The following is a 25,556-nucleotide window of genomic DNA, read 5'->3' on the forward strand; positions in this document are numbered from 1 at the left end:
GGTGTCAGAGCCGCCCCCAGCCAGGCAGGCGCCTCAGCCATGGCCCTGCGCAAGGAACTGCTCAAGTCCATCTGGTATGCCTTTACTGCGCTGGACGTGGAGAAGAGCGGCAAGGTCTCCAAGTCCCAGCTCAAGGTGAGGGGCACCTGGGGCCCAGGGGAGGACGGCAGATGCACCACACCGGCTCCTGCTGCCGGGAGCCCGGTGTGGACATTGTGCCACTCCAGGGGCACCCAGCCATCCAGCGTCCCAGGCCTGGGGTTGGGGGTGGCTGGTCCTGGGTAACTGGGCCAACATAGCCTGGTAGATGCCACTGCCCACACTTCAGAGGCCCTAGTGAAGTGTGTACAGAAACCTTGCTCAAAACTTGGACCCCCAGGTGGAGGCCAGGGGCTTCTGAGGTCCAGGAGCCAGGCCACATCCCAGGCTCCGTGTGATGAGCACACACATCTCCACAGAGTCATGCTTGGGCACGCAGTCTGCTCTTTCTTGCCGCTTCCTCCTGATTTCCAAGAAAAACAGTTAGCTAGTATTTGGCAGTCATTTCCTCTGGAACTGAGAGAGGCATAAAGGGACCTCCCCCAGTCCCAAACTGGTCTGGTCTACCTAACCCTGCCCCTAGGTGAGACAGAGCTGCGGAGTAGGGGAGGACTGAGGACCCTATTATACTGCTACCCAGCTCACCCCCTATCCTCCACACATACCAGGTTGGGAAACTGTTACCTTAGGCCTTGAGACCTCAGGTAGGGAAGGGGTGGAATCTAAGCCCAGGAAAAGCCCCATCAATGATTGTCCTGAAGTCGATCATCTATCTGGCCTAGACAATATCCGGGAGGCCGAGGAGTTTTTCTCTCTCTTCCTCTAGTCCTCTGTTAGTGCTGCCTTCACTACCCTAGTTGCTGGAGAGGAAGCAAGGCCCTTAGCTACTAGAATCAACAAATGCTGAGGGAAGGAAAGGAGCAAGATAGGCCTCAGCTCTCTAGGACCTGCCATAGGGGTGCCTTCATTCACTCTGCGCATACTTGACTGAGTGCCCCTCATGAGGCTCTGTGCCTGGCAAGTGGCTAGGCAGTGGACTCCTGGTGTCTCCCTTGTGTCATCCTCCAAAGTCTCAAGGAAATCTCCATTCTTAATGACTGAGGTAGAAAGTGCCTGGATACCTGAGAGATGAATGGGACAGAATAGTCACTGTGCCCCACTACCGTTCCAACCCCTACTTTGCTGAACTTGGACATGAGGGACTGGGATATCCCAAACTGGTCTTATGTTACAATTCCTTACCCGGATTTGTGAGCATCTAATAGATGATTTTTCACTCCCCCAGGAAGGAGAGCCCACTACAGTCTTTTGTCATGTGGGGAGACAGGCAGATTCTCCCTTACGTCCTATTTAAATCCTTTTTATTACAGATCATGCCATCTGCTTGTGTCCTCAGTATAAGTGGAAAAAAGTCGATCATCCAAAATCCATTTCTGCTGATTCCGTGTCCCACCCCTACTTCCCACCCTGCCCCTTTTATATCTTGCCAGACAATACCAGCCCCCATGGCTTTTTGCTTCCAGGATACCATTTTCCACCTCTGCATTACCTGTGGCCCCTGAGACCTCTCCAGGCTCTCTCTTTCCTTCACACATGGAAGATAACAGCCCTTAAGTGGCTCCCTTTTTCCTAATGCCATCAGCTGGTAAAGCCTCCTAGCTTGAGCCTCCATCTTGGCCTCTAGCTGGGCCAATACCCACTTCCTCACTCCCACAGGTTGTGTATTTCTAGGGGAAATGCTCCATGGAGAGCTTGCATGCTTGAACTGTCCACTGTCTATACCTCATCACAGCTCATATTGAGCCTACTGCCAGCAACGTCTCTGGTCATGCATGACCAATAGTGGAATTCACTCCTACTCGACAAAAAACTTGTCTACTCTGGAAACCTGGGCTAACAGTGGGAGTCTCAGGGGCCAAGTGGGGATGGGGCAGAAATGGCGGGGCTCCTTTCGAGCCCATAATAGTGAATATTGGAATGGGAGGAAGTAGTCATAGTGTTGGGGGTGGGGATTCCAGCAAGGCAAAGGAGTAATAGAGAAGTGGTCAGAAGGCAGAGGAGGAAGCAGACGAGAGAGTTATACAAGCAGGGCCCACCCCTCCCCTGAAAAGACTTAGGGATGAGGGAAAAGACCTTGGAGTCAATCTGGTTTTTTGTTGTTGCTGTTGTTTTAGAGATGAGAGATGAGGTCTTGCTCTGTCACCCATGCTGGAGTGCAGTGGTGCAATCAGAGCTCAGTATAGCCTCAAACTCCTGGGTTCAAGCAATCCTCCTACTTCAGTCTCCTGAGTAGCCAGGACTACAGGCACATGCCACCACACCTGGCTAATTTTTTTTATTTTTTGTTTTTTAGAGCCTGAGTCTCATATGTTTCCTCGGCTGGTTTCAAACTCCTGGCCTCAAGTGATCCTCCCACTTCTGCCTCCTGAGTAGCTGGAATTATAGTCTTGAGCCGCCTCGCTGGGCTGGTTACTAAAACCGTCCCTAGCCTTGGGGTCCTGGGTTGGGACCTGACAAGAGACCTGTGCCAGTCCAGGGCAAGATGTGTCGGTGTGTGACATTTGCCAGTTCTCCCTTGATGTGTTGGTAGAGGGACTGCCAGTGGCTATCCTGGGCAAACCCATCATGAGGCCAGAGAGTAGGAGGAAGAACAGTGCGTCCTCTGAGAAAAGCCCAAGGAGTATGGTTGTTTCCCCTGGAGAAGAAAAGGCTTGAGGGAAAAGCCAGATACTTCTGGCAGGGTGCCGTGGCTCACGCCTGTAATCCCAGCGCTTTGGGAGGCTGAGGTGGGCGGATCACAATGTCAGGAGTTTGAGACTAGCCTGACCAACATGGTGAAACCCCGTCTCTACTAAAAATATAAAAATTAGCTGGGCTTCGTGGCATGTGCCTGTAATCCCAGCTACTCAGGAGGCTGAGGCAGGAGAATTGCTTGAATCCGGGAGGCAGAGGTTGTCGTGATCCGAGATCACGCCACTACACTCCAGCCTGGGCAAAAGAGTAAGACTCTATCTCCAAAAAACAGATACTTTTTCCTCTCTTTAAATTCTTGTAGAAGGTATAATGGCTTCATCCAGTTGGGTTGAGAACTGAGAAAGTAAACCAATAGGAATGGCACTCCTGCCCAGCATGGATTTAGGTTGAACACACAACTTCCCAGGACTTGAGGGCTGTGAGTTTTTGCAAGGTTCCCAGAACCACCTCTAAAAACCTTTAGAAGGTAGCAATCCTGACAGAGGGCTATAGAGAGGGGAGCCCTTGGGAATGATGTGTGTTCTAATGGCCACACCCTCTTTCCCAGGGGAGCAGTTTTGATTTTAGACCCAGTGGAGGATCAGCTGATAATTTGGCCTCCTTCCCCACGACTGTCAGGCAGTGGGGTGAGGGGGTATGTAGATGGAGCAGTGTGTCCCTGGTTTGATGAGGATCTTGGGAGGCACCAGGCCTACCACTTCCTCCTTGACTGGAGCTAGGGGAAGGGAGGGAGGGTAGACAGAGGCCTTCTAGTCTCCTGTACCTCCAACTGACATTCAGGGTAGTCCTGGAGCTCAGAGAGAGACCCTTGGTCACTGAGAGTCTATGAGCTTCAGGCTCTACCTCCTCTGGAGAGGGGAAACCACCTTCTCCTTAATGGAGAAAAACAAGAACAACTCCAGTCCAAAAACCTACTGGCTAGGATCATCAGCTTTGTCCTGACCCTGTGTGCTGCTGGTCTCCCCAGGTTAGGATTTGTGGGTAGGGAAGGGAGGAGAATTTAATGATGTGCAGAGCAGTTGACTCAGAATCACATAGACTTGGATCTATACTGCTCCCCAGCTGAGTCACTTTAAGCAAGTCACCGTCATCTCCAGTTTCTCACCTATAAACCAGGGGGTTTGTCACCAAGCTGTCCAGCCAGCCTGCAAAACTAAAGACTAAATTCTGGGCCAGGCACGGTGGCTCATGCCTGTAATCCCAGCACTTTGGGAGGCCGAGGTGGAGGGATCACAAGGTCAAGAGATTGAGACTATCCTGGCCAACATAGTGAAACCCCATCTCTACTAAAATACAAAAATTAGCTGTGGGTGGTGGCACGCGCCTGTACTCCCAGCTACTCGGGAGGCTGAGGCAGGAGAATTGCTTGAATCTGGGAGGCAGTGGTTGCAGTGAGCCAAAATTACACCACTGCATTCTAGCCTGGTGTCTGGCGACAAAGCAAGACTCTGTCTCAAAAAAAAAAAATCAATTCTGTACCTCAAGTAGGTGAGATTTTCTGTGATGCAGCCTCTCCTTTCCCTCAACTGGGCCTCTGTCTTTTGATGCCCACACCCACCCTCTCCAGCCCCTGCTTGCTCTCAGCAGGTGACACAGCTAGTCCAAAGATTCCCATCTTTTAAAATTTCCAGTACTCCTCCATGATAGTAGTTATGCTTTTCTAGTAACCCACTACAATATATTCAGCAACGCTTAAGATCTCTGTCTTTTTGTTTTTTTGAGACAGAGTCTCGCTCTGCCATCCAGGTTGGAGTGTCAGTGGCACAGTCTTGGCTCATTGTAACCTCCACCTCCCAGATTCAAGTGATTCTCCTGCCTCAACCTCCCAAGTAGCTTGGATTACAGGTGCACACCATTACGCCCAGCCAATTTTTGTATTTAGTAGAGACGAGGTTTTACCATGTTGGCCAGGCTGGTCTTGAACTCCTGACCTCAGGTGATCCGCCTGCCTCAGCCTCCCAAAGTACTGGGATTATAGGCGTGTGCTACTTTGCATGGCCAGATCTGTGTCTTTTAGAAGGCTCACTTGGAACCTAGATTCATTTAAAGACTATGCTGGGCTCTGTGGCTCATGCCTGTAATCCCAGCACTTTGGGAGGCGATGACAGAAGGACCACTTGAGTCCAGGAGTTTGAGACCAGCTCTGGCAACATAGCAAGACCCTTACTCTACAAAAAATGAAAAAATTAGATAAGCATGATGGCACGTGCCTGTACGTAGCGTAGTCCCTGCTACTCTGGAGGCTGAGATGGAAGGATTGCCTGATCCCAACCCAAGAGGTCAAGGCTACAGTGAACCATGGTTACACCACTGCACTCCAGCCTGGGCAATAGAGTGAGATTTTTTTCTTTAAAAAGAAGACAACAGTCAATTTAGAGAGAATTCTTTCTGAAACTACTGCTGGGTGCTTTTATGGATTCCCAAACCCTGGGGCTCCTGAAGGCTGGAAACTACAGAATCAGTTCTTACTATTGCCAACATGGACCTGACTCCCACACTTGAGTTTTTGAGGACCCACCCCAATCCTCACACTTGAGTTTTAGAGGATCCCCAAGTTCCCAGAGGAGAACTACTCCCCTACATGCCTCCAAAGGAAAGAGTGAATAAATGAAGCCTCTCAAAGGTCAGTGACTGCCAACCCAGAGGCCAGGGGCTCCCTGGGTTGGTGGAGGAGGAGACTGTGGGAGTCCTCTCTGGGGGAGCTCGAATGGCTGCTTGTGAAAAATACACCTGGACCCCACCCCTGGAAACTCTGAGTCAGTAGGCCTGGGCTGGGCGGACATGTTTCAATTTCACCAGCTCCCTGGGTGAGTGTGGTGCTCAGCCAGGGCCAGTGCACTGTAGAGATCAAGAGCAAGTCTTCGGAGTCAGACCTTGGGCAAGATGCTTCCTCTCTCTGAGCCTTGATTTCCTCATCTGTAAAATGAGGATAATGAGAGTCACTTCCTCCAGGGCTGAGGATTGATGGAGATCTGCAAGTGAGCTCTTGCTCACCACTCCTCCGCCACTACCATTTCCTTTCCAGTGTGACTCCTCCCCCTAGTCACACCCTCTCTCCACCCACAACCCCTGCCACACCCAGGCACTGGAAGTTGATAGTCTGAGGTCGGCCCAGCTCTCTGGAGAGAGGCCCTGAGTGTCTGGGCCTTTAATTCTTCCTTGTCCTAATATCTGACAGCTCGCGGGGGTCAGAGTCTCTGCCCTGGGCTCTTCAGAATCCAGTGGCAAAAGTGCGTGTGAGTATGGGGTGACAGAACTAAGCTCAAATAACTGTGCTGTTATGTGGTATGTTCTGTCCTGGGGTAGGATAGATCCTCTCCTAGAACTCTCTTTTTAGAGAGATGAAAACTGAAGCCCAGTGAAGTTAATATGCTCAGAGGGATTTAATCCATCTCTGGCTCACTGCAGCCTTGACTTCCTGGGCTCAAACAATCCTCCCACCTCAGCCTCCTGGGTAGCTGGGACTACAGGTGTGTGCCACCACACCCAGCTAATTTTTTTATTACAAAAAAAAAATGTTTTTAACTTTGCTGAGCATGGTGACGCATGCCTGTAGTCCCAGTTACTTGCAAGGTTGAAGTGGGAGGATCGCTTGAACCCGGGAGGTGGAGGCTACAGTGAGCAGAAATTGTGACATTGCACTCCAGCCTGGTAAACAGAGCGAGACCCTGTCGTTAAATAAATAAACAAATAAAAATAAATTTATTGTAAAAGTAAAACATGTTAGAGGTTAGGTTTTTGGTTTTTGGTTTTTGGTTTTTTTTTGTGATGGAGTCTCACTCTGCCACCCAGACTGGAATGCAGTGACACAATCCCGGCTCATTGCAACTTCCGCCTCCCGGCTTCTAGCAGTTCACCTGCCTCAGCCTCCCATGTAGCTGGGATTGCAGGCGCCTGCCATCATTCCCAGCTAATTTTTGTATTGTTAGTAGAGATGGGGTTTCAATACGCTGGCCAGGCTGGTCTTGAACTTCTGACCTCAAGTGAGCTGCCCACCTTGGCCTCCCATAGTTCTGGGATTACAGGTGTGACCCACCACGCCTGGCCAAAAAATTTTTTAAGTAAAGAAGAATATAATGTTGACTGAGTGTGGTGGCTCACACTTTAGAAGGCCAAGGCAGGCAGATCACCTGAGGTCAGGAGTTCGAGACCAGCCCAGCCAACATGGCGAAACCCCATCTCTACTAAAACTTGAAAAATTATCCAGGCATGGTTGCGGCTGCCTGTATTATCAGCTCCTTAGGAGGCTGAGGCAGGAGAATTGCTTGGCTTACTGCAACCAAGAGGCAGAGGTTGCAGTGAGCCACTCCAGCCTGGGCAACAAGAACAAAACTCCATCTCAAAAAAAAAAAAAAAAAAAAAAGAAAGTTCCTCCCCTCACTCTGGAAGAGCGATCCCTTTTTTTTTTTTGAGACGAGTTTTGCTCTTGTTACCCAGGCTGGAGTACAATGGCACAATCTCAGCTCACCGCAACCTCCACCTCCTGGGTTCAGGCAATTCTCCTGCCTCAGCCTCCCGAGTAGCTGGGATTACAAGCACATGCCACCATGCCCAGCTAATTTTTTTGTATTTTTAGTAGAAACCGGGTTTCACCATGTTGATCATGGTGACGATCTCTTGACCTCGTGATCCACCCGCCTCGGCCTCCCAAAGTGCTGGGATTACAGGCGTGAGCCACCACGCCCGGCCCGAGCGATCACTATTAACAGTTTGCAAGTCTTTCTATATACAAAGTAAACGTTGTTAGATTGAACTGTGTGAAATTTCTGATACTTGTTTTAACCTACTAAAATGCTAGTTTCATATGATTCAACTGAATCTTTGCACATATGTATTTGGCAAACATTTCATTCTGTAGCTTGCTTTTTTTTACATGCCAATATCTTTCAATGTCCGTTCATGCAAACATAATAAAGGTCACTTGGCTGAGTGCAGTGGCTCACACCTGTAATCCCAGCACTTTGGGAGGCTGAGGCAAGCGAATCACGAGGTCAGGAGTTTGAGACCAGCCTGGCCAACATGGTGAAATCCCATCTCTATTAAAATACAAAAAATTAGCTGGGTATACTGGCGGGCGCCTGTAGTCAGTGGATGTTGGAATTATTATTCTCTTGAGTTGGTCACCCTGGGTTTTAAGTGCTAGGCATTGAGCCAGTGGCACCCTTTACAGTGGGGATTGGTATCCTATGACCACAGATGTGTTAGGCAAGACTTTCTTGGATATTAGTGATAAAACCAAATTCAAATGGCTTAAGGAAGAGGGGATTTAGTTGCTCACATAACCAAAAATGCTACTCAGGAGACTGAGGCAGGAGAATCACTTGAACTGGGGAGGTGGAGGTTGCAGGGAGCCAAGATCACACCACTGTACTCCAGCCTGGCCTGGGCAACAGTGCGAGAATCCGTCTCAAAAAAAAAAAAAGGACTGGGCACGGTGGCTCATGCCTGTAATCCCAGCACTTTGAGAGGCTGAGATGGGCAGATCACAAGGTCAGGAGTTTGAGACCAGCCTAGCCAACATGGTGAAACTCCATCTCTGCTAAAAATACAAAAATCAGCTAGGCGTGGTGGTGGGCGCCTGTAATCCCATCTACTCAGGAGGCCGAGGCAGGAGAATCACTTGAACCTGGGAGGTGGGGGTTGCAGTGAGCTGAGATTGTGCCATTGCACTCCAGCCTAGGTGACAAGAGCAAGACTCCATCTTAAAAAAAAAAAAGATCACTCACCGGGCGCGGTGGCTCACGCCTATAATCCTAGCACTTTGGGAGGCCGAGGTGGATGGATCACCTGAGGCCAGGAGTTCAAGACCAGCCTCACCATCATGGTGAAACCCCATCTTTAAAAAAAAAAAAAATCACTCACAATTTTTATTAAGCATTGCACTATGCACCAAGTACTCTTCACTCAAAACACCCTTTAGAGAAGACCCTATCATTATTCTCACAGAAGAGGAGACTAAGGTGTTGGAGAATTAAACATTTGCCCACAAGCACACAAGTGGTAAAAGTGAAATCCTTCTAACCACACACGGTCATCCAGGACATGGTGTACCTGTTTCCTACTGAAGGAGCCTCAGTTTGTCTCCACTTTTTCATAAACAATGCTTAATGAGCATTCTTGTAGTGTAGCTCCCATGAGTGTCTGAAGGTTGAATGATTGGAAATGCTGGGGTGGCCAGGTGCGGTGGCTCATGCCTGTAGTTCCAACACTTTGGGAAGCCGAGGCGGGCAGATCACCTGAGATCAGGAGTTCCACTAGCCTGGCCAACATGGTGAAACCCTGTCTCTACTAAAAATACAAAAAATTAGCCAAGCGTGGTGGCATGTGCCTATAATCCCAGCTACTCAGGAGGCTGAGGCAGAAGAATCACATGAACCTGGGAGATGGAGGTTGCAGTGAGCCAAGACTGTGCCACTGCTGTAGCCTGGGCAGCAAATTGAGACTCTGTATCAAAAAAAAAAGAAAGAAAGAAAGAAAGAAAGATAAGGACATGGGTAGTTTGAAAAGAGGCCAAGAGACAGCAGATAAGAATATGTAAAACTTGAACACCTGTCACTTCAGAAGTAGTCAGCGGATGTTGGAATTATTATTTCTTGAGTTGGTCACCCTGGGTTTTAAGTGCTAGGCATTGAGCCAGTGGCACCCTTTACAGTGGGGATTGGTATCCTATGACCACAGAGGTGTTAGGCAAGACTTTCCTGGATATTACTGATAAAACCAAATTCAAATGGCTTAAGGAAGAGGGGATTTATTTGCTCACATAACCAAAAATGCCAGAGATAGCTGCCCAGGGGGAAATGAGGGAAAAAAGGCAATATTCCCTTGCTGAGATCTCCAACTTCCCAGTTTGCCAAGGAAAACCTGAGGCCCAGGAGAACACTGAGGCAAAGTCTCAATACTTTCTCCCCCTCCTCTCTGAAAAGAGAATAAAATGAAGGCCTGGCACACACACTATCTCTGAGACAGTGCCAGCTCCTGTCTCCGAGGAACTAATTCCAAGGTGAACTGCTGGTGGTGGAGGAGGCCCTTCAATACAGCATGTATTAATTGCACTTGATGTACAGAAGAGGATATAGGTGCTGAGGGACATAAAGATGAACAAAGACCTTGTCTCCAGAGCTCACAATCCATCTGGGGAGGGAGGCGTGACATCAATATTCTAATTGGAAGGCAACCTGTAAACCAAGCACATTTAGTTCCAACCTCAGCTCTGCCAGTTACTCTTAAAATTTCCAAACCTCAGTATCTTCACCTGAAAAACAGGCTTAATAATATTTGTGTATATAGGTGATTGTGAAGACTAGAAATGGGGTATGAAAAGCACTTGGGTGCAGTGGCTCATTCTGTAATCCTAGCACTTGGAGAGAGGTCTAGCTGTGAGGATCACTTGAGGCCAGCAGTTCAGCCTGGACAACATATCCAGACCTCTGTCTCTACAAAAAAAAAAAAAAAAAAAGTTTTGACCAGGGGCGGTGGCTCACGCCTGTAATCCTAGAACTTTGGGAGGCTGAGGTGGGTGGATCATGAGGTCAGGAGTTTGAGACCAGCCTGGCCAACATGGTGAATCCGTCTCTACTAAAAATACAAAAATTAGCTTGGTGTGGTGGTGGGCACCTGTAATCCCCGTTACTCAGGAGGCTGAGGCAGAAGAATCGCTTGAATCCAGGAGGTGGAGGTTGTAGTGAGCCAAGATCATGCCATTGCACTGCAGCCTGGGAGACAGAGCAAGATTCCATTTCAAAACAAAAGTTTTAATTTTTTTTTTTTTTTTTTTTGAGATGGAGTTTCGCGCTTGTTACCCAGGCTGGAGTGCAATGGTGCGATCTCGGCTCATGGCAACCTCTGCCTCCTGGGTTCAGGCAATTCTCCTTCCTCAGTCTCCTGAGTAGCTGGGATTACAGGCACGCACCACCATGCCCAGCTAATTTTTTGTGTATTTTTTAGTAGAGACGGGGTTTCACCATGTTGACCAGGATGGTCTCGATCTCTTGACCTTGCGATCCCCCCGCCTCGGCCTCCCAAAGTGCTGGGATTACAGGCTTGAACCACCGCGGCCGGCCTTTTTTTTTTTTTTTTTTAAAAACACCTTCTACAGTGACTGGCACATGGTAGGTGTGCAATAGTCACTAATGACTTTTTGATCATTCACACTGCCTGTGACAAGTGCTATAATAGAATTGCCCCGAGGCAATTTTATTTTCACCAGATTTCAGATTTCAACCCTTTTGTTCTAATATGGATTTGTTCAACAAACCAACCTTGCCCCTGCACACCATTATGACCACTATCCCTTCTAAGCCTTGCCTTCTCCATCTCATGGACCATTTTTCATGGCCCTTCTTTGAGCCCTCTCCTTTCCTAGAGCAGTCACGCTTAGGTGCTAGACACACTGCAGCCGGAACACATGATGGAAACCATGACATACTGGCAGCTTCTGCCCTGGGGTGTCAAAAGTCCCTGCAAACCCTGCAAACTCCGGCATTACAGGAAGCACTTGGGCTTTGGAATCTAACAGAGCTGGATTCGAACTCCAAGCTCTTGTTCACTGTGGGTCTTTTGGCAAGTTACTGAATCCTTTGAGCCTCAGTCTCCCTGTCTGTAGGAAGAGGACACCAATACCTGATGAAGTGGCTAAGAGTATAACTGCATGGATTCAAATTCCAGTTCTGCCAGCTGTGACCTTGAGTGAGAAATACCTCAGGGCTGCAGGAGTTTTCATCTGTAAAATGGGAATATGAGTAGTTGTTATGGTGGTTAAGTAAATGATATGTAAAGTGCTTTAGCTCAGTGCTTGGCATGAAGCATATAAGTTTTAGTAATTACTGAAATGAACAGTGTGTGGTGGAGAACTCAGCCAGGATGGGGTGGGGACAAGCAGAGAGGTGGGGAGCAGTCCTCTGGCCCAGTTTTGGTTGGGGGGCAGAAAGGCACACTGCCACTCTACTCTATCTCAGGTGCTGTCCCACAACCTGTACACGGTCCTGCACATCCCCCATGACCCTGTGGCCCTGGAGGAGCATTTCCGAGATGATGACGATGGCCCTGTGTCCAGCCAGGGCTACATGCCCTACCTCAACAAGTACATCCTGGACAAGGTGGGGCCCAGCTTGTGGGGGACATCTGTAACCTCTCCCCACTTCTCTAGCCTGGCCAGCAGCCTAATAATACCTTGCCACTCCAACTCTTTGCCCCTGCTATAAACTCCTACTTCTGCCTGCTCTGTTCATCCTTGCTCTCCCATCACATCTCAGCTTCCTGTCCCCCTCAACTCACCTTCAATGTCCCTCATCTCATGAGGCGGGCCCCGCCCCCTGCCCTGCCCCATCCTCCTCCAGGTTCCAGCTATTATAATTTACAAAGTGTTCTTCACCCCTCCCAGACTGTCCCCCAGAACCCCCCCACCCCCACTCTGCAATCTGTCACTGTCTTTCCAGGTTCTTGGCTGTTAGTGTCCTGCTGGGTTTCTCTTCCTTTCTCCCCTGGGTTGAAAGACTAGAGTTACTCTGTTGTCAGGGGGCCTGGGTGGGTGTGGGTGTGTTGTCGGGGGTGGAATGGTTGGAACCCGCTAGTTACCTGGTAATCAGCTCAGGGATCCCTTGAGTTAGGACCCTGGACTAGGCCGGGTGGGGAGCAGGGGCATAGATGAAATAGATGAACCCAAGAAACCCAGCTGGAGCCTAGTGTCATGGTGGAGCAGAGATACGCAGCCAGCTGATTTGCAGGCCTGGTGGCAGGTGGAGGAAGGGGCTTTTGTTAAAGAACACTTTGATGAGCTGTGCTGGACCCTGACGGCCAAGAAGAACTATCGGGCAGATAGCAACGGGAACAGCATGCTCTCCAATCAGGATGCCTTCCGCCTCTGGTGCCTCTTCAACTTCCTGTCTGAGGACAAGTACCCTCTGATCATGGTTCCTGATGAGGTGAGGGTGATGGCAGCCCCAGGGACTGAATCACTTGGAGCCAGACCTAAGCAAAACCATGAATGAGACCAAACCACCTTTGGTACCTTCCCACTTCCCCTTTCTTCACCGTCTCCCCAGGCTGGTATCTGTCCTCACCCAGCTGTCTCCAGATGCTTAGAACTGCCCATGTCAGAGTAATCGCACCTTCTTCAGGAGAACTGAAATTACACTTTCATGAGGGTTCTGCTAATCCTCACAGGAGGAAAATGATCTGCAAATTCTGTTTACACAGAGGCATAAAAGCCAGATATATTACTGAGCATTACTGGTAATCTAGGAAGGGTGCTTTTTTTTCTTTACCGTTTGCCACTTCTTCCAGGACAGGAAGTATGCTTTATAAGGCAAAGGGAGAACTTTCTGAGACAGGAGGTTACTCTTGGTAAGCAACCAAGTCTGGCCCTGGTTCCAGGTTTTTCCTTTCTTTCTTCTGGAAAGCCAGGACAGACTCAGCTAAGTGACCCAGGGAGAGGGCATCCTGAGAGAAAAGGCCAGGAATCTGATCCCTATCTCCTCACTCCTGGGTGAAGCCAGAAAAGCCATTTTCCCATCCATCTGCACTCTCCCTCTTTTCCTCACTTCCTTTCCTGACCATTTGGCCTTGTGACCCTTTAGTCCTCTTGGTGGCTGTGGAGATGCCAGGGTGACTTTAGGTCTTTAGAGTGGGGTTTCCAGGAGAGGGGGCCTCTGTACTTACAAGAAGCCCTAGCAAGTCAATTTCCACTCACATTTGTCCTGGCTTCGGTTTGTGGAAAGGGTGATGAAGGGAATCACCTGAGCCCTGAACCAGTGCCCTCACTAAACACCCAGAAAAGACCTAGGAGCCTTCAGAAAGTCCTAAACAGAGTTTCCCAAAAAACTGCTAGGGCAGGTGAGGGACATATGTCCATCTGCACAGACACTTGGCTGGCTGCCTTCATTAGACCCCTGGCAAGGTGGCCTCTCGGAGGCCAGGAGATTGCTTGCTTCTGTGATCAACATAGAGTGAACAACTGCAGCAGGATGTACCCCAGCCACCACTTCCGGTTCCTCTGTGACAGATTTCCTGTCCCTGCCCAGCTTACCTCTACCCCCCTCCCACTGTCTACCCCTACCCCAAACCCCCTTTCCCTTCCACAAGGGAAGGATTGGAGATTGGGTCTTGGAATAAGGACCTGAATGGGATTCAGGAGATCAGAATCAGGTTCTGGCTGCCCCCAGTTTGCTGTGTGACTTACAGCCAGTCACTTCCCACTTCGGGCTTTGGTTTTGTCATCTGCAGAATGAGGGTATTGAATGAGAGGGCGTTTGCACTCCTTTGACACTTTCTGTGATTTATTGCCTCTTCCTGAACCCCAGCTCTCAGGTCCTCTTCTCCCTGCCCTTAGGAAGGAGTGGGACTGGAGGTTGTGGAGGAGAGAAAACCAGATTTGGGATTGGGGCTCCAGGATCCTCTCCCAGATCTTTTCTCTGGTCTCCACAGCATTCAGTCCTCTGGTCCCCTTAACGCTCTGTCCCCTGGTTCTAGGAGCCCAGGCTCTAGGAGCCAGCTGGAGCACCCCCTGGTGTTGGTGCTGGCAACACTGCTCACTGCAGCTACCAGGCCTTCCTTCTCCCGCTCCAGGTGGAATACCTGCTGAAAAAGGTACTCAGCAGCATGAGCTTGGAGGTGAGCTTGGGTGAGCTGGAGGAGCTGCTGGCCCAGGAGGCCCAGGCAGCCCAGACCACCGGGGGGCTCAGTGTGTGGCAGTTCCTGGAGCTCTTCAACTCGGGCCGCTGCCTGCGGGGCGTGGGCCGAGACACCCTCAGCATGGCCATCCACGAGGTCTACCAGGAGCTCATCCAAGATATCCTGAAGCAGGTCAGCCAAGCTGGGAACTAGGGGAGGCGCACAAGATGCAGGGCGAAAGGAGGCCTGGAAAGCCTCTGACATAACTCCGGCTGGCAGGGCTACCTGTGGAAGCGAGGGCACCTGAGAAGGAACTGGGCCGAACGCTGGTTCCAGCTGCAGCCCAGCCGCCTCTGCTACTTTGGGAGTGAAGAGTGCAAAGAGAAAAGGGGCATTATCCCACTGGATGCACACTGCTGCGTGGAGGTGAGGGGCAGGATGGGGGCGGAGCATCCTCAGGGGCATGAGAAGACAAGGGGGTCAGGAGAGGGGCGAATGGAGAAAAGCCACAGTGACACAAATTTCTGCTTAGATTAGTGTGACCCAAATATATCCGGATGCCTCAAGGCCATTCTCATCCATGTCAGCACTTTAAAAAAACTAAAACTGCAACTCAAACATCAAACTAATTGGTGAATAATATGGAATTTGCTCAAGATTTCAGAGGAAGTGCCTTATATCTGTACTACACAGCAAATCTTTCTAAAAATCCCGTCAAAGGCTTTTCTTCACCCGCATTCCATTCCCTTTAGCAACTCTATACTTCCCTATTCTCCGTTCACACCCTCTCCTATCTGTCTTCCCCTGCTGTTTCCTCCCTTCTGTTCATTACTGTTTTAGAGGCTTAAAACACAAGCCTCTTTACTATTTTAAATTTTATATATATATATATATATATATATATATATATATATGACATGAAACTTGCCATCTTAACTATTTTAAGTGTATAATTCAGTGGCATTAAGTACATTTATGAAATTTAAAATTCTTTTGATTTTGATATATAATAGTTATATATATTTTCAAGGTACATGTGATAATACATTCATATATTTTGTAAAGATCAAATCATGTAATTGGGTATCCTTTACCTTAAATATCTGTCTTTAAGCTAGAAACATTCAAATTATTCTCTTCTAGCTATTTTGAAATATACAATAGATTATTGTAAACTGTAGCCACCCTACTGCTCTATCAAACCCTAGGTCTTATTTCTCCTATCAAACTGTATGTTTGTACCCATTCACCAACCTCTCTTTATCCTCCCCGCACACTTCCTGGCCTCTGGTAGCCACTAATATACTCTCTATCTTCATGTGATCCACTTTTTTAGCTCCCACATATAAATGAGAACATGCGATATTTGTTTTTCTGTGCTTGGCTTATTTCACTTAACAAAATGACCTACGGTGCCATCGATGTTGCTGCAAATGACAGGATTTCATTCTTTTTAATGACTAAACAATATTCCATTATATATATCACATTTTCTCAATCTGTTTATTCACTTATGAACACTTAGGTTGATTTCATATTTTGGCTATAATTCTGCAGTAAACATGGGACGGTAGCTATATCTTTTTATATTTTATTTTTTTATTTTTTTTCTTCGGGAAGGTAGCTATATCTTCAATATATTGATCTACTTTCTTTTAGATATATACCCAGCAGTGGAATTTCTGGATCATATGATAGTTTTATTTTTAGTTTTTTGAGGAACTTTCATACAGTTTTCTGTAGCTTTAGTAATTTACAGTCCCACTAACAGTATATCAGGATTCCCCTTTATCCACATCTTCACCAGCATCTTTTTATAGAAAATTCTTGGCCAGGCACAGTGGCCTGTAATCCCAGCACTTTGGAAGGCTGAGGCAGGTGGGTCACCTGAGGTCAGGAGTTTGAGACCAGCCTGGCCAACGTGGTGAAACCCTGTCTCTACTAAAAATATAAAAATTATCTGGGTGTAGTGGTTGGTACCTGTAATCCCAGCTACTCAGGAGGCTAAGGCAGGAGTATCACTTGAACCCAGGGAGGTGGAGGTTGCAGTGAGCCGAGATTGTGCCGTTGCACTCCAGTCTGGGCAACAATAGTGAAATTTCATCTAAAAAAAAAGATATTTTCTTTTTTTTATAAAAAGCCATTTTAGCTGGGCACGGTAACTCATGCCTGTAATCCCAGAACTTTGGGAGGCTGAGGTGGGCAGATCACTTGAGGTCAGGAGTTCGAGACCAGCCTGACCAACATGGAGAAACCCCGTCTCTACTAAAAATACAAAATTAGCCAGGCATGGTGGCACATGCCTGTAATCCCAGCTACTCGGGAGGCTGAGACAGGAGAATCGCTTGAACCCGGGAGGCAGAGATTGCGGTGAGCCGAGATTGCACCATTGCGCTCCAGTCTGGGCAACAAGAGTGAAACTCTGTCTCAAAAAAAAAAAATCCATTTTAACTGGGGTAAAATGATATCTCCTTTAATTTTGATTTGCTTTTCTCTGATGATTAGTGACATTGAGCATTTTTTTCATATCTCTGTTAGCCATTTGTATGTCTTCTCTTGAGAAATACCTATTCAGATCTTTTGCCCATTTTCAATTGGATTATTTGTTTTTTTTGCTATAGAGTTGTTTGAGCTCCTTATATTTTCTGGTTTTCAATCCCTTGTCAGATTGATAGTTTGCAAATATTTTCTCCTATTCTGTGGGTTGTTTCTTCACTTTGTTGATCATTTCCATGGCCGTGCTGAAGCTTTTTAGCTTGATGTAACTCCATTTTTCTATTTTTGGTTTGGTTGCCTATGCTTTTGAGGTCTTCCACAAAAAAATCTTTGCCCAGACCAATGTCCTGGAGTATTTATCCAATGTTTTCTTCTAGTAGTTACATAGTTTCATGTCTTACATTTAAATATTTAATCCATTTTTATTTGATTTTTGTATATGATGATAGCGGTCTTGTTTCATTCATCTGCATGTGGTTATCCAGTTTTCCCCAGCACCATTTATTGAAAGGACTATTCTTTCCACACTGTGTGTTCTTGACGCCTTTGTCGAAAATGAGTTCTCTGTAAATGCATGGATTTATATCTAGGTTATCTATGCTGTTCCATTGATCTTTGTGTCTCTTTTTATGCCCGTACTATGCTGATTTGGTTACCATAGCTTTGTATTACATTTTGGTTTTTTGTTTTATTTTAGAGATGGAGTCTTACTCTGATGTCCAGGCTGGAGTGCAGTAGTATGATCATAGGTCAGTGTAGCCTCAATCTCTTTGTGCTCGTGGGATTCTCCTGCTTCAGCCTCCTGAATAGCTGGGACTACAGGTGTGCACCACTGTGGCCAGCTTATAGTATATTTTGAAGTCAGGAAGTGTGATGCCTCCAGCTTTGTTCTTTTTACTCAGGATTACTTTGGCTATTTGAGGTCTTTTGTAGTTCCATATAAATTTTAGGATTTTTTTTCTATGTCTGTGAAGAGTACCTTTGCTATTGACAGAGATTGCACCAAATCTGCAAATTGCTTCGGGTAGTATGGTTATTTTAACAATATTAATTCTTTCAATACATGAGCATGGGATACCTTTCTTTTTTTTTCTTTTGCATCAGCATCATCTTCAATTTATTTCATCAGTTTTATAGTTTACCTTGTATACTTTCATGTTGGTTACATTGATTCTTAGGTATTTTACATTCTTTGTAGCTACTGGAAATGGGATTGTTCTCAACTTCTTTTTCAGATTGTTTGCTCTTAGTGCATACAAATGCTACTTGTTTTTGTATGTTGAATTATCCTGCAACTTTACTGAATTAATTCAACAACTCTTAACAGTTTTTTTGTTGGAGTCTTTTTTTTTTTAAGAGAGAGACAGGGTCTCACTGTATTGCCCAGGCTGATCTCGAATTCCTGACCTCAAGCAATCCATCCACCTCAGCTTCCCAAAGTGTTAGGATTACAGTTGTAAGCCCCCACAGCCCATCGAGTCTTTACATTTTTCTAAGTATAAGACCATGCCATCTACAAACAAGGCTGATTTGACTTCTTCATTTCCAATTTGGATGCCCTTTATTTTTTTCTCTTGCCTAATTGCTCTGGCCAGAACTCCCAATATTACATTGAATAAAAGTGGTAAAAGTGGGCATCCTTTTCTTGTTCCAGATCTTAGAGGAAAGGCTTTCAATTTTTCTCCATTTAGTACAGTGTTAGCTGTGGGTCTGTCACATGTAGGCTTTATTATTTTAAGATATGTTCCTTCTATACCCAATGGGTTTTTTATCATAATGTGATGCTGAATTTTATAGAAAGCTTTTTCAGAGTCTATTGAAACAATCATATTGTTTTTGCTCTTAGTTCAGTTAATATGATGTGTCACGCATATTGATTTGTGCATGTTGAACCATCCTTGCATGCCTGGGATGAATCCCATTTGATCATGGTGAATAATCTACACTCACAATATTGTACAACCATCACCACTATCTATTTCCAAAACTTTTTCATCACCCCAAATGGAAACTCTGAACCCACCAAGCAATAATTCCTCATACTCCCTGACCCCAGCTGCTAGTAACCTCTATTCTGCTTTCTGTCTCCATGAATTTGCCTTTTCTAGGTATCTTGTATAAATAGAATCATACAATATTTGTCCCTTTGTGTCTGGTTTCTTTCTCTTAGCATGATGTTTTCAGGCTTCATCTATGTCGTCAAAATATCAGAATTTCATTACTTTTTAAGGCCAGATAATATCCCCAACAGTGTATGAGGATCCCAGTTTCTCCATTTCCTTACCAACAGTTGTTTTTCTTTTCTTTTCGAGATGGAGTCTCACTCTGTCACCAGGCTGGAGTGCAGTGGAGTGATCTCAGGTCACTGCAACCTCCAACTCCCAGTTCAAGTGGTTCTCCTGCCTCAGCCTCCCAAGTAGCTGGAATTACAGGCGCCCGCCACCACGACTGGCTAATTTTTGTATTTTTGGTAGAGTTGGGGGTTTCACCATGTTGGCCAGGATGGTTTCGATCTCCTGACCTCATGATCCACTGGCCTCGGTCTCCCAAAGAGCTGGGATTACAGGCGTGAGCCACCATGCCTGGCAGTTTTTCATTTTAAAAAATTATCCTAGCCATCCTAGGCTCTGTCTACTTTTGTCACATAGATGTTACTGTGGAAAGGAGCACGGATCTACACAGAAGTCCCAGCTTCACCACTAACAGACTAACACCACTAACAGACTAACACCACTAACAGTGTGAGGTGGACAATCCTGGAGCTCTTAGAGCCTCAGTTTCTTTCTCTGCAAAGTGGAACTAATAATGCCTGCCAGGCAAGGCTGTATAGGTGGAATGAAGATTATGATCCATATAAAACACTCCTACAGACTCTAGAACGTGGTAGCTATTATTTTCCACAGAATGTAAGCTTAATGGAGACAGGGATTTGGTCTGTTAGGTACACCTTAGTCTCCCAACCCCTGTAGCAGTGAGTGGCACTTAGTAGGCACTCCAAAAATATCTGTGGAATGAATGAATGAATTGTTAACAAGCAGAGCTATCTGGAAGTGAGTTGTCATGGATAGTGAGGCCGTGTTCAAGCGTGATCTGCATAAACACTGAGTGGTGACTATGCACTGGGCCCCGTAGAGAGATACCAAGATGAAAACGCACCCCCATAGCCTTCAAAGAGCAAAAGCTACAGAGCTGTGGGGACATAAGTAACCCCATGACTTACGATGCAAGCCATGCAGGCTCCTGGCTGAGTGCGGTCCCTAGGGAACCCTTAGCCAGGAGGGCTAAGGGCTTGAACTGGCTCACCTCTGGGGCAGGTGTGGCCCCAACCCAGTGAGGCCAGCTTGGCTGCGGCCACCCACCCTGTCCCAGGTGCTGCCAGACCGCGACGGAAAGCGCTGCATGTTCTGTGTCAAGACAGCCACCCGCACGTACGAGATGAGCGCCTCAGACACGCGCCAGCGCCAGGAGTGGACAGCTGGTGAGTGCTCGCTAGGTGGCTTGGGTCTGGCTGGTCCTCAGGCGCCTCAGCTATGTAAAGGGGATGATAATACTTTGTCCAGCTGGAGGCTGGAGAGTGGACTCGGGAAACTCCTAAGGCCCCTTTCCGGCCTTGTGCGAGGATTCAACTGACCCGCTCCCACTCCTCGCACTTCCGCAGCCATCCAGACGGCGATCCGGCTGCAGGCCGAGGGGAAGACGTCCCTGCACAAGGACCTGAAGCAGAAACGGCGCGAGCAGCGGGAGCAGCGGGAGCGGCGCCGGGCGGCCAAGGAAGAGGAGCTGCTGAGGCTGCAGCAGCTGCAGGAGGAGAAGGAGCGAAAGCTGCAGGAGCTGGAGCTGCTGCAGGAGGCTCAGCGGCAGGCCGAGCGGCTGCTGCAGGAGGAGGAGGAGCGGCGCCGCAGCCAGCACCGCGAGCTGCAGCAGGCGCTCGAGGGCCAACTGCGCGAGGCGGAGCAGGTGGGCCTAGCTCCCCGCGCCTGGGCGAGACCTGTGGAATGGGAGGCTGCGGCGCCGGCCAGGAGCGGAGCGCCCGGGGCGGGGCCTAGGCAGAGGGCGGAGCTCCTGGGTTGAGGGGCGGGGCTTGGAATGAGATTGTTGGGACAGTCTGGGGGTTTGAAAGAGAGATTTGGGATGGGGCCTCCGCCAGGGGCAGGACTGCGGCTAAGAGGGGTGGGGGCGAGGTCTGAGCCCGTGGATGGATGGGGCCTGGTTCGGAGATCTTGGCTGGGGGTTGGGGCTTGGGCAGAAGGAGCCGTTGAAGACTATGTGATTGGGGATTAGATTGGACCAAGTGTGGACTAGAACTGAACTGAGTTTACAGTGAAACCAGTTTGAAAGGCAAGCGGGACGCATATGGAGGCAGACTAGGCGTGCAGAGGCAATTAGATTTAGGATTTAAAAGAACTGGATCTGGAGTCAGAAAAAGGTAGATTCAGTCCTAGCTCTGCTGCTTAACGAGCCTGGTGATCCCAGGCAGGTTATTGAGCCTTATCAGTAAAATGCTAATGCCAATAGAACTTTGCTCATAGAGGTATAGTGAGGGTTCAATGAGGAAACACTTGTGGTGTCCAGTAACTTTTTGTTGTAATAATTGTAATTATTGTCACCTCCTTCCTAGCATCAGCCATGATGAGAACATATTATTATATATTAGAATAATAACTATTAAGCTAGTGCTAGGAAGGAGATGGCCATAACATGTTTTAATCTCTTATTTAATTATATAATGTTGTAAAATTACATGTTACGTGATTATGATTAAGGTTGGTACTAGGAATAGAATAACTTAAGCCCGTTTCCCCGTATGGCATCCGTTCACCAACCATTATCTGTTCCAGTCAGGCTCTCAGAAAGGGGCGAGATCAGGAAACCCCTGACATGAAGGAATTCCCCAGACCCTCACCCCTAGACAGCTTAGCAGAGTCCTGGGGAAAGATGAGCAACCTGCCGACTCCCCTCCTCCCCTGCCCCCAGGTGCCTCTTTTGACCTGGCTCTGGGTCCATCACCGCCCCCCCTCCACAGGCCCGGGCCTCCATGCAGGCTGAGATGGAGCTGAAGGAGGAGGAGGCTGCCCGGCAGCGGCAGCGCATCAAGGAGCTGGAGGAGATGCAACAGCGGTTGCAGGAGGCTCTGCAACTAGAGGTGAAAGCTCGGCGGGATGAGGAATCCGTGCGCCTCGCTCAGACCAGGTAGGCCTGAGGAACCTCTTCTGGGTCTCCCCCCACCCCTTCTGGAACCCATCCCAGTTTTGCTGCTTGCTGCGCACATGCAAGGTGCCTTGGCACTAGAGACCACCCAGTACACACCCGCCCGGCAGACTGCTGGAAGAGGAGGAAGAGAAGCTGAAGCAGTTGATGCAGCTGAAGGAGGAGCAGGAGCGCTACATCGAACGGGCGCAGCAGGAGAAAGAAGAGCTGCAGCAGGAGATGGCACAGCAGAGCCGCTCCCTGCAGCAGGCCCAGCAGCAGCTGGAGGAGGTGCGGCAGAACCGGCAGAGGGCTGACGAGGATGTGGAGGTGAGGCCTGGGGTGGGATGGAGTGGAGGCTGGAAGGGTAAGCTCATTAGGGCACAGACTCTGGAGCCAGGCTGCCTTCCCTCAAACCCTGGCCCTAGCAGCCGCTGGCTGTGTGACTTAGGACAAATTCCCTGACTTCTTGAAGTTGATCCCTTATCTGGGAAAGGAAATTGGTAATAGCATTGTTACGAAGGTTAAACGAAACGACACAGGGTATTTAGTATGTAGTAAGTGCTGAAGAAACATTTGCTGCTGCTATTTTTGTTAACATTATTATTAATCTGGCAAACATTTTTTCTTCTACCCTTCCAAGCCCCTGTCTTGCTATCCCTATACTTTGGCTCTAGTCCTTGGAGCCCAAATCTCCATAAATTCAAACACAGAAATATGTAACGTAGAAACGGAAAGTTCCTCTGTGACCCCCAGCCCCCCCCACACACACACCTCACAACCGCTAATGGCTCCGTGAAATGTTGAACAGAGTTTCTTGGAGTAGGTCCTGGAAAGGTGGTGCAATGCAGTGGCTTGGAGCTCAAGCGTATCCCTGGGCAAGTCACTGAACCTCTTTTGAACTTGTTTGTTGTTAACTTCTGCTCTGGAAGTTAAATAAGATAATAAATACACTTAGCACATCTTAGCTGTTCAATAAATGGAAACTATGATTATGGTTACTTTTGACCTTTTGGAGGTCCATGAGTCCCCTGAAATTGGAGGCAAACTCTATTCATGTATATATTAATAACTGTCTATGAGTGTACATGTTTTTTTCTGGGGAGATGATCAGTAGTCTTGGTCAGATTTTAAGAGGCCTGTGAACCTGCAAAGATCAAGACCCTGTGCCATGGGTGGCAGTTCTGATCACTCCCCACTGGCCCTGCCCGTACAGGCTGCCCAGAGAAAACTGCGCCAGGCCAGCACCAACGTGAAACACTGGAATGTCCAGATGAACCGGCTCATGCATCCAATTGAACCTGGAGGTGAGAAGGGATAGACTCTGGGGCTTTCCTGGGAGCTGGGAGGGAGAAAGGAGGGATAAAGGGATACCTCCAGCTCCCCAAGGGTCAGCAAAGACAGGTTTGGAAGTCAGGAGGCTCCCCTTTCCTCTGAGGGCTGAGGCAAGGCCCCTTGCCTCTATCCTTTGCATGCCTTTCTCCTTACTTGCCTGCCTTCTCTCTGCCAGATAAGCGTCCGGTCACCAGCAGCTCCTTCACAGGATTCCAGCCCCCTCTGCTTGCCCGCCATGACTCCTCCCTAAAGCGCCTGACTCGCTGGGGATCCCAGGGCAACAGGACCCCCTTGTCCAACAGCAATGAGCAGCAAAAGTCCCTCAATGGTGGGGGTGAGGATCCTGCCCCAGCTTCCACCCCTCAGGAAGATAAACTGGATCCAGCACCAGAAAATTAGCCTCTCCTAACCCCTTGTTCTCAACGTCATATCCACCAGGACCTGGCCACAGCTGGCCTGTGTGTGATACCAGCTCCTACTAGGAGAGGGAGCTGAGGTCCTGCTGCCAGGGACCCAGTCTCTCCAACCATAAACAGGCCAGGATGGAACCTGGTTTATCCTTCATACCAGTCCAAGCCCCAGACCATGGAAGCTATCTGGGATGTTGATCTTTGGGAAGTTGGCCCTGTGCTTTAGACCAAAGGACCCGATGACTGGGCTGCAAAAGAGTGAACAAGCAAGCTGGGGCCACCCGCCCCCAGGTGGCCACCAAGTTACAGAAGCACATTTCCAAATAAAAACTGCTCTTAGAATGAATTATTGGCTCAGGTCTGTCCATCTTTCCTGCCATTTCCTCCCTTCCTCCCTCAAGTCCAGTTATCGGTTCCAAAGGGCAGTAAGAGTACAGTAAAGGGGTTAGTTATATAGACCCTGCAGCTAGATTGCCTGGGTTCTGAACCTGGCTTTGCTCCTTACTAACTGATTGACTTCGGTCAATTTTCTTTCTATCTCTGTGTTTTAGTTCCCACGCTGGTAAAATGGAGATAATTATACTTACTGTATAGGGTTATATGAGGATTAAGTGTTTGGCATATGAGTGAGCGCCACTATTAGTATCAGCCAAGTGTTTCTTGTGTGTCTGTCTACTGCAGTTTTCCAGGTTATTTAATTATCATGACAACTCTTAGAGCTAAAAAACACCATTGGCATTTTACAAATGGATGAAATGGGCCAGGTATGGTGGCTCATGCCTGTAATCCCAGCATTTTGGGAGGCTGAGGCAGATGGATCACGAGATCAGGAGTTCAAGACCAGCCTGACCAACATGGTAAAATCTTGTCTCTACTGAAAATACAAAAATGAGCTGGGCATGGTGGGGTGCACCTGTAATCCCAGCTATTCAGGAGGCTAAGGCAGGGGAAATGCTTGAACCCAGGAGGCGGAAGTTGCAGTGAGCCGAGATGGCACCGCTGCATTTCAGCCTGGGAAACAGAACGAGACTCTGTGTCCAAAAAAAACAGACGAACTGAGGTTCAGGGAGATTTGGTAACTTTCCCAAAGCCTTTCAGACTTGCTTTTCTTCCCACATTCTCTCACTTGCTGACCTTGTTACCCAAGATAGAGATCCAGGTATTTAGGAATATTCATGTCCTCTCTCTCAATCCCCTTATCCAAAACCCATCATCAAATGCAATAGATTCTTTCTTCTTCCTACTGTCATATTTGTCCCTCGTTTTCCATCCCCATGGCTACTGCCATGGCTGAGGCCTTTGTGTCTTCTACCTGGGTGTTAACCTTTAAGCCTTCCTCCGCCTCGCCCTATAACCAATCACCAAGTCCAGTTGATTAGACTTCCTTGGTTACTCTCAGATCCACACTTTCAAATCCACGTCTGTCATGGCTACTGCCTTATTTTGGCTCTTGACACCTCCCACCTAGATAAGAGCAGTAACCACGTGTCCTTATCAACTCCTCTCCCCATTGCCACCTGGACAGGATTTCTAAAACGCAGATTTGTCCTTGACCCTTCCCAATTTCCAGTCCCTTGGTGGTATCCTAGAGTTTCGACATTCAAATTCACATTCCCATATGTGGCAGATGAGGCCCATGGCGATCTGGCCCAGGAGGGCCTCCTATGGCTCTGCCTTCTAGAGCTACTCGCAGCTCCCTCTAGGCCTCACACTGACTTCCTTTCCCCA

General features: G+C 48.2%; 1 protein-coding gene across 3 annotated transcripts; it reads left to right on the forward strand.

Moving 5' to 3' along the window:
• On the forward strand, positions 1-24,174 carry DEF6 (DEF6 guanine nucleotide exchange factor). Of its 3 annotated transcripts, none has more exons than XM_008994311.5 (11): positions 1-135; positions 11,748-11,888; positions 12,516-12,713; positions 14,356-14,592; positions 14,680-14,826; positions 20,266-20,374; positions 20,555-20,853; positions 21,920-22,086; positions 22,215-22,413; positions 23,300-23,390; positions 23,594-24,174. In XM_008994311.5, exons 1-11 carry the CDS (start codon positions 40-42, stop codon positions 23,815-23,817), a joined length of 1,908 nt encoding a protein of 635 aa, XP_008992559.3. In that variant the 5' UTR covers positions 1-39; the 3' UTR covers positions 23,818-24,174. The 3 variants fall into 3 exon arrangements, with proteins under 3 accessions (XP_008992559.3, XP_008992560.3, XP_035151273.2); XM_008994312.5 differs by having other exon boundaries at positions 12,528-12,713; XM_035295382.3 differs by lacking the exon at positions 12,516-12,713.
• The last annotated feature ends 1,382 nt before the right edge of the window (positions 24,175-25,556 follow it).

Source organism: Callithrix jacchus, chromosome 4 (assembly GCF_049354715.1).
Source record: "Callithrix jacchus isolate 240 chromosome 4, calJac240_pri, whole genome shotgun sequence".
Classification (NCBI taxonomy): Eukaryota; Metazoa; Chordata; class Mammalia; order Primates; family Cebidae; genus Callithrix; species Callithrix jacchus.

Excerpts from the sequence above, each read along its gene's own strand:
- DEF6 (XM_008994311.5), top strand. The coding sequence starts at position 40 with ATGGCCCTGCGCAAGGAACTGCTCAAGTCCATCTGGTATGCCTTTACT. Across the intron at positions 136-11,747 it reads TCTCCAAGTCCCAGCTCAAG|GTGCTGTCCCACAACCTGTA; the intron begins GTGAGGGGCACC and ends ACTCTATCTCAG. Across the intron at positions 14,827-20,265 it reads ATGCACACTGCTGCGTGGAG|GTGCTGCCAGACCGCGACGG; the intron begins GTGAGGGGCAGG and ends ACCCTGTCCCAG.